Source organism: Pelobates fuscus, chromosome 8, assembly GCF_036172605.1.
Source record: "Pelobates fuscus isolate aPelFus1 chromosome 8, aPelFus1.pri, whole genome shotgun sequence".
NCBI lineage: Eukaryota > Metazoa > Chordata > Amphibia > Anura > Pelobatidae > Pelobates > Pelobates fuscus.
Genome location: NC_086324.1, coordinates 142,415,800 through 142,432,262, shown reverse-complemented (window position 1 = coordinate 142,432,262; position 16,463 = coordinate 142,415,800). Strand labels below are relative to the sequence as shown.

General features: G+C 35.9%; 1 protein-coding gene across 1 annotated transcript in view; it reads right to left on the bottom strand.

The window, feature by feature from the left end:
* DNAH3 (dynein axonemal heavy chain 3) overlaps nucleotides 1-16,463 on the bottom strand; it is a 355,798-nt gene that overhangs the window by 242,197 nt on the left and 97,138 nt on the right. The window contains exons 6-10 of the mRNA XM_063430376.1: nucleotides 11,925-12,108; nucleotides 5,142-5,331; nucleotides 3,274-3,469; nucleotides 1,543-1,668; nucleotides 509-704 (exon numbers count right to left, since the gene is read on the bottom strand). Of these exons, the coding sequence (XP_063286446.1) occupies nucleotides 509-704; nucleotides 1,543-1,668; nucleotides 3,274-3,469; nucleotides 5,142-5,331; nucleotides 11,925-12,108 (892 nt within the window). The remainder of the gene's footprint in view (nucleotides 1-508; nucleotides 705-1,542; nucleotides 1,669-3,273; nucleotides 3,470-5,141; nucleotides 5,332-11,924; nucleotides 12,109-16,463) is intronic.

Here is a 16,463-nt window from a genome sequence, read left to right as displayed (position 1 = left end):
TATACACTAAAACTGCTTTATTTAGCTAAAGTAATTTAGGTGACTATAGTGTTCCTTTAATGACAGCAAGGAGTTTGTAAAATGATGCATTGATTTAAGACATATCTCTGGCATTTCTTGATCTCTTAAACATAAAAACCCAGGAGCTTTTTACGCTAAACTACAACGCACTGTTTAGTAAAGAGGACCCTATGTAAAAACTTGAAATTCCTCCTAATTATTTTTTAGCTTTCTTTAGAAATCTACCAAAAAACAGGCAATATGCAGAAAATGTAAGAAGGCAATTAGTGGAGGCATTTTTCTGATGGACTCTGGAGGTGTAATGAAATGGTATGAGAAAAAAAAAACTATTTGGATTGTTGAGAAAAAATATATATTCATTAATAGAATATTCACAGGGCTGGCTGTGTTATTCATATGTCTGGAATTATTCGGTTTGTTATGTTTGTCCGTAACAAGAACACTGAAACTGATCCTGTACTTAACGCATAGCCTGCAGTTTAATTACCTTGTGTATACTGAAAAAAGAAAGCATGTCTTGAAGAGAATTGATCACCATTTCACGTAGCTGCAAAGACATCAAGGACGAAACGCATGCAAAAAATTCTTCCACTCGGACCAGAGAATTGTAGTCATTCTGGGGAACTAAATGCATCCATTTATCCTTATGACTTATAAAGAGAGAGGCGCAAGCTGGTATCCACCTGCATTAAACAAAAATTAGATACAACAGACTAGCCATATCCAGACTTTAAGCATCTCACACGATAAGACACATCATTCCATGAAATTTAATGACATCACTAGTCAACCCCTTCCTTCTCTTTGTTTGCCATGGTTCATTACACTTACTTTGATTCTTATAGAACATGACAATATAAGTAAGTATCTCTAGAACATGATAATGAAGATCACTTACTTTGCTTGTTTTAGGCAATATCACATTATATTTACTTGTCCAATACTTGTTTCTTTGAATAAGTGAATGATTAAGGACTAGCCTTGGGGGAGGCTTACGTTCTAGGCAGTCATATCGACTGTAGACTTTTTTTCCACCTCAAGCATTTTGGACAAAATTTTGCAATCCAAAGAACCAAAAAAGTGTGAGTCACTTTAAATATATAAATCCTGAAATCGCATTTGATATCGTTGCTAAGAGATTCCTTTGCTTATTCCATGCTTAGCTTATTATATACAAAGATGTTATATAAAGGTTTGTCAATCCATTAGACAAGCCCATGGCTTAACGTTTAGTCAATTATTTGCATTGTGTACATTTCCATGTGGTTACCTACAACAGTGCAACAGTGGTAATGTGTTGTTCAATCTCAAATATCCAATAGTGTTTGAAGGTTAATGTCATAGCCGTTCGGAAAACAATGAAGTGTATCCCATTTCTAGCTAGCAATAGGATAAACGATCACAAATAATAGATGCCAATATTAGCGCACTTGTGTTGTATGTAATTGAAGGGTTTATCGGTGTCATTAGGCACATACATACAATGCTAATACAGCTCAATGAGGTATAAAATCAACATACTTATTTCGTAATGTGGTACGTGCTTCCAGACAATGGTTGTGAACCAGCTCTTCAAATTCAGCGGGAAGTAGAGGCAAATTGCCAGTGAGCAGATCCTTTGTTCGAACAAACCTTAAGTCAGCAAATCTACAAATTGAACAGAAATACAATGAAATCAACTTTTTCCCTAATATTGAAAGGTTGCTATGAATAATTCTTATGGGTGAGTCATTAAAAAAAAGCCCAACATTTCATTTCACCAAATGAAAGATGTCCTGTCGACAGTTTCAATCCATTTAGCTCTCAGCAGTGGATACAGATAAAGGACTAAAGTGACAATGCATCTTACCTTTGAGCATAAGAGAAGACTAACTAGCCATCAAAACAGAGTGATAGAAGCATCTCTTATTTATATGTTCTTCCAAATGCCTGGGTTGAAACAGTGTACTAGACTACAAATCATCTAATCTACTGGATATACCTTCTATCCCATTGAAATTATTTGACACTCTGAGATGGAGGTGACACATAGGAACAAATGAAACAGTTGGACAACTTGTTTGCAGGGTAAGCTGAGCAACCTTGGCCATTTAGCTGATGATGGCTAAATGGCTTATCCATACACAGCAACCAACATGGACCCCATAAGGGCAAGCTCTGCATAAATTCCATGCAGTTTATTTTTGCTCAGGGATAAACAGGGAACAACATGAAACAATTGCAAAAAAACACTTTATTTTGATTGGTTGTTGATTTTAGCCAATCAGAATAGAGATGTAATTAGTTGTCCCCATTGGGGACAACTAATGGTTGTCCCCAATGGTAGTTTTTTACTTTATCAGATATTGATTTTTTTTTTATATAAATTGAACGTAATTGTAAGCATTGTTGTTTCTTTGATGAAAGGTAAACAGGGGAATATACCAATTATTAACAAAAAGAACACTTATAATTAATGGTTTAAAAAGTCCATGAACATGTTGGGAATACAGTACCCTCACATATCTGAATAATACGTCAGACCTATACAATCAAAGGTTTCTAAACACTAAATTATCTTGTATTATTGATTTCCTTGAAAGCATTATCAAAGCTGGTTTCAAGAGAATAAATATTTTTTTTCAGTATCGATCCACTCTAAATCGCTAGCAAAGCACATGCCATATTATGAACAACTGATGGGTTCCTATTCATTTTCACATATCTTAATAAGAATATGAAAAGAGATAAAGAAACAGTATTGCTTCAGTAAAGACATAAGAAAAACGTAAGAAAAACGTAAGAAAAGAAAGAAACAAACAAAAACCACAATTCCCACGAATGGTTGACAACCATTTGCTTTGTTGCTTGCTGACAAAGGTTCATGGGAATTGTAGTGCTTTAATATCTGGAGCTTGTTTAAATATGCCAAACAAAACATAGTGTCTTCCTATCGTGTGTACTTCATTACACAATAAAGAAAATCGAATAATTTGGAGAGAGACTACTCTTTAGTAGCATTTAACGCATATAAAATAAAATAAATGTACTCATTCAACTGTCTTGGACATAGTGAAATAATCTATCAGCACTTTTTTTTAATATTTTCAGTTTATCTCTAAATACTTTTTTTTAATAAACAAAAAGCAATAAAATCTGTGCTGTGCACTGCGAGGCGTGTTTTATATAAAACTATCTTTTAGTTATTATATTCAGCTGTCACTTTATTTTATCTATGGTGTTTACATCTCAGCATTTGCAATAGTCTCTTACTGTTGGTGCCAGAGATCTTGCAGAGACAACATCATTGGATTCACCATGAAGAGGTGTTCTTCAGTCCAGTTTTTGGCATCTCTGCAGGATGTGTGCCAAGGGACTGGGGCACGGATTACTCGAATAGGGTAACTGGGAGGTGTGCTGGCAATAAACAGCCTTTCTTTCTCTTCTGGGTCTTTTAAAATATAATCAACTGAAAAACAAAGCAGACATTGGAAACATTTTAAATTAGAATTACAATGAATAACGTAAGGCTACAAGTTTCACTTTCTTTGCAATTTAAAATCTGTTTCTTTGCTAGTTACTTGACGGATTCAGAGTTGGATGTATTATTTATTGCTACTAATTGTTGCAATAGTGATAAATTATTGTGAACATCATCTGTCGGTGCTTTAATTTAACCTTGCATATGAATCAGATAGAAGATAGAGAACTGAAAGAATCATTTTATTAAGCAGAAATAAGAAAAGGCAGATTAATTTTAAATAATTTCAGTCTCGTCAATACTATGCGGAATTTGAAGCTTCATTCCTGACAAACATAATTTGGGAAGAATTTCACTTTATGTTATAAATTGGGCTTTGATGTGGTCGATTTGTAATTTTAACTCGACTGCCTGTAAATAGGTCAAGAGCTTTAATGACTTGGGATGTATACTATAAATTTCAATAGGCATTGTGTTTTTTTACCTGTCATCTCGGATCCTGTAATTTTCTTGCATTTAAATTTGACAAAAACTCAGGCATTGCATTGAAAATGACCTATATGATAATTAATCAGCTGGTTCAGTACCTAATTCATCAATCAAAGTTTGGCCTGTCAGTCTCAATTTACAAGAAGGACAACCCAAGTGGAATGAATAAAGAATAATACTGTATCTAAAGATATGACTGTGCATATATGTACATATGCACAGTCATATGTACCCATGTCACAGATTTAGTTGTTAAATACAACACATATCATTAGCACAGCAGGATATATATATGTATATATATATATATAGTGTTATCGCTATTTGAGAATTATTAATAGCAGTTTGCTAAACCAGGGAGAAATCTGAGCATTTAAAAAAAAAAAAGAAAAAAGTTCCCCTCTTAATAATTATATTTAGAATGTTTTGATCTCGGGCATAATGTGGACTATCAGCCACAATCATGTGTTAAGTGCTGAACTTCATGGACTTTGCATGGAATGTTATTTTGTAAAATAGGTATGTTGATTGCTTATTTAATGAGGGTCTTTTAAACAAAAAAACGTGTTTGTCAACCCCTCTTGACAGCACATATCATAATTATTAGGTATATTTTAACACATGAATGTAACAACACTCAAAGACATCTCTGCTGCTAGAGGTGTAACGTCACCTCTGACATCATTATAAGAGAGTCAGCAGCTAGCCCAGAACCTTTGTTGCACAGAATGACAGTCATTGGTTCAGTGTGGTCAGCTGATGCTCTGGCTAATGAATGTTGATGGCCAAGGCTCTGCAGAAGCCAGATGTACATCACTGGACTACCAGGGAGCATCAGTGCATGACAGGGACCCAAATAAAGTGCCAACTTGTTTCTAAAGAGGTGGCTTAAATGACTGTGATGTTTGAAGTAGCCCTTTACATTTAATTAACATTTTTTTTTTTTAAATAGTTATGACAGTTGTACTTTACAATTATACATAAGAAAATTCGATGGAATATGACTTGAGACTTTCATTTCATTTACAATTTATTGAGATTCTTTGACTAAAGAATCATGGGATTGGTGCACTAAAATGTTCCACTTCCTGTTTGCAATTAGATAAGTCAAATACTGTACTATAGTATTCTATTATAACTAACTCTTACTTCGTTAACTATTAAATCTTACCAATATTTTTCCTGAGGCTGGAGTGGTAATCATGTTCAATCTCTTCTTTTATTTCTGTAAGCAAGTCATCCAAATCTGGATTATTCAAAAGTTGGCTGGGAACATTTGCCAAGATGTTGTCCATCTGTTTGCTCCCCTGAGGTGCTAGCATTTCTTTCTGAATTCCGTGGTTTATGTAGTAAAAATATCTCTAAAAACATTTCAAAAGGTGTTGGTTTGCATGCAACATAGCAGTTAAAGTCATTAGAAATCTGATGTTTATGTAAGCACAGCCCCTACATAGCAATCTATGTGATTGTAGCTTGTTAAATGATGCTTTTCCACATACTCTGCCGAACATAACACTTGTCTAGCTAAATATAGCATCAAGTTTATCATGCACTCTTTATACTTTTGAATTTCCACTCTCAAGCTGGAAAAAAATTAACTTTTCTTCAAGCACACTGTGTTTTCCCCACATTTATTTTCTCTGGGGCAGAATAATTTATCCTGTAGGCATGTCATTCAAGGAGAGGTTATCGATAGGCTCAAAGGCTATCCTGCCATAGTGTCATAAATGAACAACTCATGTTAAAAACTACTTACGGAAGTATAGAGGATGAGTAAAAATCATTTAAATTACCATAACCTGCTAGAGCATTTGGCTAATATTTTATCTAGGCACACTAACATCGTTAAGATAGAGGAAGTGAATTGGTATAATATGGTCCCACCCTCGAGAATTTCCAAAACATTTTACAGCGATAGTTTTTTTTCTTAAAAACAGAGCAATCTCTTCTTTCACAATTACAATGAATAACATGTGTTAGAGGTCTTCCATGTGCTTCTCCAGTTTCTTTTACATGCATGTCATAGGTTTAGTAATTTACATCAAAATCCATTTCATGGGGCACATATTTCATTGGAGTGGGAACTCATAAAATGGTCAAAGCGGTATGTTCTGAAAAATAGTGCAAAGTACTAAAACTGGGGAATTCGCCACAGAAAAATCACTGGACCCAGTTGACACATTCCATTGACGACTCGTTCCATTTTAGTTTGCAGCATTTTTGCACCACTTTTGTTAAATCTCCTTCACAGTTTCTCTTCCTTCATGCTAGGCTTATAACAGCTTATAACAATAAATGCCAGTGAGTCAAGACAGAGGAGGTCAGTTCATGATATCGCTAAACACAGTTGTGTGAATTTCTATATATTTAATTTCATATTTCAGACCTCCCAAACACACATTGGTAAAATATAGCAGATAATTAAACATTATGGTAAAAATCCTGAGAAGTAATAGTTTCCCTGTGAGTCTCTACTGTAAAGCAGACAATATGTAGAACATTCTATAGTTTCCCTGAATATTATTTCTCAATAAACAAAATATCTTTAAACAAAATAGTTAACACTTTCTGGCACTTTGTTTCTTTAGAAATACATATATACCTGGTAAATCCCTGATTTTGGAAACTAATTACCATGAGCCTGGTCAAGCCCTCTTGTCTAGCTAGATAAGGCAAGTGGCAAAAAAACAAACATCTACTTTCACTTGGATCTGCTTCCAAATAGGATAACATATGCCACTTTTAGAGACAAGGTCACTCCTTTCTAGTCCTCCACCTGGGTGGGACCTCTCATTCTCATTCATGGACTTAAGTTAAATTTGCATTGCTTTGCATTATAAGACTAACGGAAGGTTGTGTATGTACTGTTTTGGGAGTGAAGGGGTTCAATCGCCCACAAGCACTGAAACCAAAAACATGCATCTCTTTTTAATAAAGATTCTAAAGATTCCGAGCCTCCTGTGTATAAATATTTCGAAAACAAATACCTTCTAGTCTTTAATAATTAAATATTTCCTTGTTAGGAATTTTATATTCTGAAAGGAGCCGGGGGAAATACGTTCCTCTCATATTGGTCTATTATTTCTCTTATTTTCCTAATGCCCTTATTTTTCAAATTATTATTGTCTATGGGTGATTCTAAAATATTCAATGGAAGAGAGCCAAAGATTTTATTATCTATGTGCAATTTCTTTCTAAATTCCAATCTTCTATCGTATTGTATAAGCATTTAATTTTCACTTGATTATTTTTATCCCCTGGTATCTTATGTCTCCAAAATAATGAAGATATATCTTTAATGTTAGAAAGATCTTGTTCAATATAATACCATTTTCTCACTTTTTGATATATCGTCTTGTGATATTAGTGCATGATATTTAAATAATAATAATAATGATTGAGTCTACTTGCTAAGTAGTATTTAAATATGTCAGGCATTCCCAAACTGCCATGTTTTATATTGAGAGCCAACATTCTCCAATTTATGCGAGATTTTTTTCTCTTTCCAAATGAATTTGAGAAATATAGAATGTATTATTTTCAGCTAATTATCAGGGCATTTAAACCCCTGAGGATATTTATCTTATCCCTTCAAGAAAAGTAAAATTTTCACCATTTACTTATACAAGGAGTTATGTTTATACCAAGATATTTAATGTGATCTTTAGCCCATATTAAGCAATATACGTTTTACAATTTTCCTCTATAATATACCATAATTGCAATTTTTTTATTTTTTTTAAGTGAATTTTTCCAAGTTCATTTTATATCCCGGGAATATAGAGTATTTCCCTAGTTCTTCAATCAAAACTTCCAATGAGCTTATTGGGTCTTCCAATGTCAACATGATGTTGTCTGCATAGAGGTTTAACATACTTTCTCTATTTGGGTGTTTGACAGACCTTAATGTTTTTGATTACTTCTGATTTTAATTGCTAATATATATAAAGGAGGTGAAAGGGGGCAGCCCTGTCAGTGTGAGTATTGAGTATTCTGAACATTATTTGCATGATGCCAAATGCAACATTTAATAAAAAAGAAATAAAGCCTTTGTTATAACACCACTACACTTGTCTCAAACTTCAAGGAAAGGTTGAGATACTTATCAGGAAGCATGCAGCTATATATGTTTTAAATACATCTGCAGGGTACAGATACTTGGAACCACTTGCTACTAGTTGTCATATATTTGCAAGAGGTTTCCATTCATCCAGGCTGGTTCACTATATAAGTGAATGTGTAACCTGCAGTTTTGGCTGCCACTGATAACTTCCCAAGCAAAGATATGAAGTATCAGCTACGATCACCAATAATATGTCAACATTCTCTATAGGATTTGAGATATATGCTGGGGCCTAAATCTCATTTGTGCTAATATTTGTGTTTATGACTCCTATTTTATGCAATAAAATATATTTCACTGTACATTAAATTTGCTGACAATCATGTCCTATGTGTAGTTTTTTGGAAACAAATGATAATTGTAAAAAACAAATGCCAACAACAAAATTTTCTCTAAATAATGTTCTCCCTTCTATTTTTCACTTTCACACTAACTTCTCTCATTACTAAAGAATCCCTATACTTCTGTTCACCTGTCCCTGGCAACACCATCTTCATTACTTCCACTTTACTCCCCTCCCCTCTCTATTCATCCCATGCACTCTAAATATACCTTTCCAACCTATCTCCTCCAACTCCTCCCAAATCCTCTATATACATACCTTCCTACAAAACTTTCCAATCCTATTCCCACCTTCACTTCCTTTCTATCCATTTGCTCCTATCAGCTGGCGATGTCTCTCCAAACCCTGGTCCCATCTCGGCAAACCAACCATGTACTAACTCAAAGAACTACACCAATCTCATACCCATCTCATGTTACTCTTCCTCTAAATCCTCCTTCAATACTGCCCTCTGGAATGCACGCTCTGTTTGCAATATTACAAAATCCACTGCTGTCCACGACCTCTTCATCTCTCGTTCCCTAGATCTACTAGCCTTAACAGAAACATGGCTCTCCCCCTCTGTCACTGGTACCCCTGCAGCTTAGTCCTTTGGTGGTCTTCAGCTTACCCACAACCCAAGACATTCTGAATGTAAAGGTGGAGGTGTAGGGTTTCTCCTCTCACCTCACTGCTCCTTCAAACCTCTGCCCACCCCCCTTCCCTCTCTTTCCCATCATTTGAAATTCATTCAATTTGCCTTTTCAAACCCTTCTCTGCTAACATTGCCGTTATTTATCATCCCCCTGCTTCCCCTCTTACTTTGCTGCCTGGCTACTCTACTTCCTCTCTTCCTCTTCATCCCTAATTTCGGAGACTTTAATATTCCCATTAACCCACCTTTGACCTCAGCAGCCTCTAAATTACTTTCAGTTACTTCCTCCCTCGGGCTATAGCAGTGGGCTAATGTTCCCACCCATGTAGCTGGCAATACCCTCTATCTCATTTTCTCTCATGCATGTGCAGTATCTAATCTCTGCAACATTCCATTTCCTCTCTCTGATCACCACCTCTTATCATTTGCTCTCGACCCCCTCATCCTGAAAGACCCCCTGAAAGACATATCAAGCAATTCATGTTCTCACTGGTTTGTAAGTTTTATTCTCTCCTTGCTCGTGAGATGTTGATTTTGATTTTGACAGACAGAGAGGGCTAGAGTTTATGTATGAGTTGAATAAGAAGATCGGAGGTCATGTTTAGTTTCTGCTTTCTGAATATGTATTTGAAGAGATAAATCAATATGGATTGGCTGTTATTGATTTTTTTGTGCAGAGTGATTCTCATTATTCAGATCTCTCCTCTTGTGCAGGGCTATAATAATTATTCAGATTTGCCTCTTGCAGACAGATGCTGTTTAATCATACAAATATTGTCTCTGTGGAGAGCTATTCTAATTGAGTGAAGGTCTGTCCTGCAAGATGCCTACACATTCTGAAATTCTATGTGAACTCAATTAACTAAGTTGTTTATCTTTGGTTCTCCATTCTCATATTCAGCTTATTAATTTGCCAGGTGTAAATTGTGAGGTTGTTCTGGACAGCGGATTGTGAGGTGTTATTTAATTAGGGTGCTTTTTAACATTGCTTTTCTGTTCTACTATTGATTTGTGAATACTGTGCTTTATAGCCATCTCTACTTTCATTAACAAAATCTCAAATTAATATCCATAGTATCTTTCAAAGAATTTCAGAACTATATGCTAAACACTATGACTAAGGGTCAATGTCAGGCATACTTGGGTGGAGCAGTCTTCTTATGGGTATAAATGTACTGCAAATTCATAACTCATTAAGTATCTTTAAGTCTAATGATGATAGTTCAACCTACAAGCTCCACTTTTAAACCTACGAGCTCCACTTGGGAGAAACTCACATCCAAGTTAGCAATGAGGGTCTTCAGCGCATTCAACGAAGCTACTCTGGAGGACAGTCAAGGCCACTTCAACTAAAGCTGTCACAGGCCAGACGCTTAATAAACATTGTGATATCAGCTCACAGTAGGGTTTATTGGAAAAACACAGGGGCTTGCACACAACATTTTAGAGGATTTGTATGACTCATATAGTATCTCTACAAATTATCTGTGTGCCGGATAGTGTGATCTTATCCATTATATGTGGCACCTCTAACATTCACACCATTTAAGCAGAATTTGAGAATGAGTTGTTTGCCAGAAGAACATTCTATCCATAAGCTGAATAAGGCTGCATTCAAACATACATTTTAAATAATTATGTCATGTGCTGCCTGCATAATACACCATATTATTCATGTGCTAAAAACATAAACAGGACAGCCCAAATGCCTTTTATACTGCTATAAAAATTCGGTGTGACCTTAATGCTATGCAAAAATTGGAAAATGCAAGAATTTACATTTTTATTTTCAATACCCCTGAAAGACAATATTTGAAGATATAGTTTTAGACTGTCTTTATATGCTAACTATAAATCCCACGTTCCAATTAAATGTTATTCTCATTTTTATTTAACAAAAGTAGCTTGATAGTGAAGGGTTAAACTAGTATTCACACAAATAAACCATATCTGCATTCTGCTAGGTGACCAAGTGAAAGGGTCTGATTGCGCCCACTCTACTTACACTACTTTATAATGTCTGAAATGCTGCTACACACTTGCCTCTAGTGATGTTTAATTTAATTCCTGAAATCCATCACACATTAATCTTTTGGGATCAAGCAATACATTCCATTTACACACAAAATAAATCATGATTAAAGTATTTTTTCTAAGTAAACAGTCACAAAACTCATCATTATTATTATTATTTAAAATAAATGATAACATGTAATGATATATCCTCTGTATATTATATTGTAATAGATACATATCAATAAATAGATCTATTAATTGGATTCCTGGTTGATCCTTTGTCTGATGGTGCATGTTCAAAGCCTCTTTAGCCAGAAGTACCACTTATCCAAACAAAGATCATGTAAGTAACCAAATGCTAGAGAATTGTAATAAATACTGGCATCAAGCTCAAGTGCTAGGCATCTCGAACACATAATTTGACCTGGTTTTAGCCATTAAACGCACATGGACTTGGGGCAGATAAGATGGGCTTGTGGCCAAAGAGATCAAAGATAGACAATCACTGAGCAAGGGTAAGTCACAAAATACAATAAAAACTGTTTTATAAAAAGTATCACTGGTTTTGAGTAGAAAATGGAAAATATGTATTGTATGATTAGTGGCAGACTGCAATATGATACAAAGTGTTCCTTATCTAGAATATGACACACAAAGTCTCAAGACCAACTCTTTCTTCAAGCTGTAGTAGCAAGATCATCAAAAAATAAACTGCATGGTGCTAGTTAAAATGACAACAGTGGAAACATTGTAATGCTAAAAGGGGAGATGGAAATGTACACTCTAACCACCTGTTTCTGTTTTTACTAGTTTGTAATAATTATTTCACGGTACACACCTCTAGGTCTCTTTCAGATGGAATCTTCCTTAGCTTGTTCTTTTCTTGCTCATGCTGTAACATAACTTCAAACTGCTCCTCTGGGGTCATGGACTGGATGTCTGGGTGGACCATACCATCTGTAGGTGAGGTGTCTAATTCTGAAAACAATGGTTCTAAGGTACTTTGTCTGGCTGTGGTTGACCTGATGTAAAATAAAATACACATTTAGTGAAAAGCAGATAATGTTAATTCAGGTCAAATGGAAAATACAGAATATTTTTCTTTTCATATGGAGACTGCGTCTTACATCTGTTTACTCTGGCACTGAGCTATAAGCAGTAAGTATATCACTTGCATACAGGGTGCCTGTACATCTATGTAATCTCACAAAAAAATAGTGCATCATTCCAAAATACTTACAGCATTACTGTTTTCCAGGTATTGAGGTTAGAATAATAATGAGTGCATCAGAAATCTCAGGTTATTGGAATGTGCAATCTACATTTTAATACTTATTAAAAACTGATCTTAAATGTATTACTAAAGGCACCAGCACAACTTTAGCTTACTGGAGTGGTTCTAATGTACAGATCATGTCCCTGCAGTCTCACTGCCCAATTCTCTGCCATTTAGGAGTTGAATAACTTTTTGTATACAGCCCTAGTCACACCATGCAAGTGACTTGCAAAGCCTTCCTAAACTCTTCCTGTAAAGAGATATGTAATCTAATGTTTAAACTTCCTTTATGTACATTATGTTTCATTTCTCACTTCCTGCTCTGTTAATTGCCTGCTAGTTCTTACAGGAGCTTCTTGTGTGTGAGCAACGTTTAATTTACAGAGCAGGAGATAAAAACATCTAAAGTAAGATAACATTTTTAATTTTTTTTTAAAAATGTGTTAATGTGGGTGAGTGTGTGTGTGTGTTGGTGAGTGTGTGTCTGTTAGTGTGTGTGTCTGTTAGTGTTTGTCTTTGTCTGTTAGTGTGTGTCTGTTAGTGTGTGTGTCTGTTAGTGTGTGTGTCTGTTAGTGTGTGTGTCTGTTAGTGTGTTTGCCTGTGAGTGTGTGTGTCTGTTAGTGAGTGTGTGTGTGTGTGTGTGTCTGACTGTGTGTGTCTGTTAGTGTGTGTGTATGTTAGTGAGTGTGTGTGTCTGCTAGTTTGTGTCTGCTAGTGAGTGAGTGTCTGTTAGTGTGTGTCTGTTAGTGAGTGTGTTTGTCTGTTACTGAGTGTGAGTGTGTCTGTTAGTGTGTGTGTGTTTCTGTTAGAGAGTGTGTGTTTCTGTTAGCTAGTGTATGCGTATCTGTCAGTGAATGTGTGTGTGTGTATTTAGAATGCGGGGCAGGGTAAAGGTTGGGTGGGGGTGGCGCGCGGGGGGGGGGGGGGGGAGGAATGGCACCTGAGTTTTGTCCTGCCTAGGGCAGCACAAAACCAGGATACACCACTGGCTACGCATCTTTGGAAACATTGAATGCCGTTATTAATGATACATACGTGTATTTAGCCATCAATTAAATCTGATAATTATAAGGATGAATGGGTCAAACACAACACAACATATTATCCTAGCAGTGTTGAGGTAAGATGTGAAGCAAATCTACATAATGTGCTTGCCACTAATAAAGTTATATCTAGCGGTCATCCTAACTGTGAAATGCTGGATCTGGTTTGAGAAAGGGACAGGCCCCCTTTAAGGGGCAAGGTTGAAAAAACTGAAATCACAAGAGAAGAGCAGATGACAACCACCGCACAAAGATATTCTGTAATTCCTGCATTATAATGTAACACGCTTGACTTATTTCCTGCCTGGCTACACTGATCCTTCCATTGTAAATGACATCCTTAGAATTCTCGTGTCAAAATAATGCCCATAAAAAAAGTAATAAAAGGTTTAAATTAATCTAACGCAAAACTATTTTTATGATAGAATAGATAGGATGTTCTCTAGGACATATTTATATGTGAAGCTCTCCTACGCACAAATGTAAGATTTAATATTAAAAATGTTATGATCAGTAATATGGAAAGTCATTGAAGAATATGCGTTACAGACATTATAAGGAAAGATATGGGGGAGTGAGTTAATGTGGGTGCCTTACAAGAATTATAACCAGAGATATGAGATAAGCGAGTTAATGTGGGTGCTTTACAAGTATTATAATCAGAGATATGAGAGAAGTGAGTGAATGTGGGTGCCTTATAGGCAGTATAATCAGAGATATGAGAGGAGTGAGTGAATGTGGGTGCCTTATAGGCATTATAATCAGAGATATGAGAGGAGTGAGTGAATGTGGGTGCCTTAAAAGCATTATAATCAGAGATATGAGAGGAGTGAGTGAATGTGGGTGCCTTAAAAGCATTATAATCAGAGATATGAGAGGAGTGAGTGAATGTGGGTGCCTTAAAAGCATTATAATCAGAGATATGAGAGGAGTGAATGAATGTGGATACCTTATACACATTACAATTAGAGACATGAGAGGAGTGAGTGAAAGTGGGTGCCTTAAAAGCATTATAATAAGAGATATGAGGAGTTAATGAATGTGGGTACCTTACAAGCATTATAATCAGAGATATGAGGAGTTAATGAATGTGGGTACCTTACAAGCATTATAATCAGAGATATGAGAGGAGTGAGTGAATGTGGGTGTCTTACAAGCATTATAATCAGAGCTATGAGAGTAGTGAGAGAATGTGGATACCTAACAAGCATTATAATCAGAGATATGAAAGGAGTGCGTAAATGTGGGTGCCTTACAAGCATTATAATCAGAGATATGAGAGGAGTGAGTGAATGTGGGTGTCTTACAAGCATTATAATCAGAGCTATGAGAGGAGTGAGAGAATGTGGATACCTTACAAACCTTATAATCAGAGATATGAGAGGAGTGAGTGAATGTGGGTGTCTTACAAGCATTATAATCAGAGCTATGAGAGGAGTGAGAGAATGTGGATACCTAACAAGCATTATAATCAGAGATATGAGAGGAGTGAGTGAATGTGGGTGTCTTACAAGCATTATAATCAGAGCTATGAGAGGAGTGAGTGAATGTGGGTGCCTTACAAGCATTATAATCAGAGATATGAGGAGTTAATGAATGTGGGTACCTTACAAGCATTATAATCAGAGATATGAAAAGAGTGAGTGAATGTGGGTGTCTTACAAGCATTATAATCAGAGCTATGAGAGGAGTGAGTGAATGTGGGTGCCTTACAAGCATTATAATCAGAGATATGAGAGGCGTGAGTGAATGTGGGTGTCTTACAAGCATTATAATCAGAGCTATGAGAGGAGTGAGAGAATGTGGATACCTAACAAGCATTATAATCAGAGATATGAGAGGAGTGAGTGAATGTGGGTGTCTTACAAGCATTATAATCAGAGCTATGAGAGGAGTGAGAGAATGTGGATACCTTACAAACCTTATAATCAGAGATATGAGAGGAGTGAGTGAATGTGGGTGTCTTACAAGCATTATAATCAGAGCTATGAGAGGAGTGAGAGAATGTGGATACCTAACAAGCATTATAATCAGAGATATGAGAGGAGTGAGTGAATGTGGGTGTCTTACAAGCATTATAATCAGAGCTATGAGAGGAGTGAGTGAATGTGGGTGCCTTACAAGCATTATAATCAGAGATATGAGGAGTTAATGAATGTGGGTACCTTACAAGCATTATAATCAGAGATATGAAAAGAGTGAGTGAATGTGGGTGTCTTACAAGCATTATAATCAGAGATATGAGAGGAGTGAGTGAATGTGGGTGTCTTACAAGCATTATAATCAGAGCTATGAGAGGAGTGAGAGAATGTGGATACCTAACAAGCATTATAATCAGAGATATGAGAGGAGTGAGTGAATGTGGGTGTCTTACAAGCATTATAATCAGAGCTATGAGAGGAGTGAGTGAATGTGGGTGCCGTACAAGCATTATAATCAGAGATATGAGGAGTTAATGAATGTGGGTACCTTACAAGCATTATAATCAGATATATGAAAGGAGTGAGTAAATGTGGGTGCCTTACAAGAATTATAATCAGATATATGAGAGGAGTGAATGAATGTGGATACCTTACAAACATTATAATCAGAGATATGAGAGGAGTGAGTGAATGTGGGTGCCTTAAAAGCATTATAATCAGAGATATGAGAGGAGTGAGTGAATGTGGATACCTTATACACATTATAATGAAACATAGAAACATAGAATGTGACGGCAGATAAGAACCATTCGGCCCATCTAGTCTGCCCAGTTTTCTAAATACTTTCATTAGTCCCTGGCATTATCTTATAGTTAGGATAGCCTTATGCCTATCCCACGCATGCTTAAACTCCTTTACTGTGTTAACCTCTACCACTTCAGCTGGAAGGCTATTCCATGCATCCACTACCCTCTCAGTAAAGTAATACTTACTGATATTATTTTTAAACCTTTGTCCTTCTAATTTTAGACTATGTCCTCTGGTTGTGGTAGTTTTTCTTCTTTTAAATATAGTCTCCTCTTTTACTGTGTTGATTCCCTTTATGTATTTAAATGTTTCTATCATATCCCCCCTGT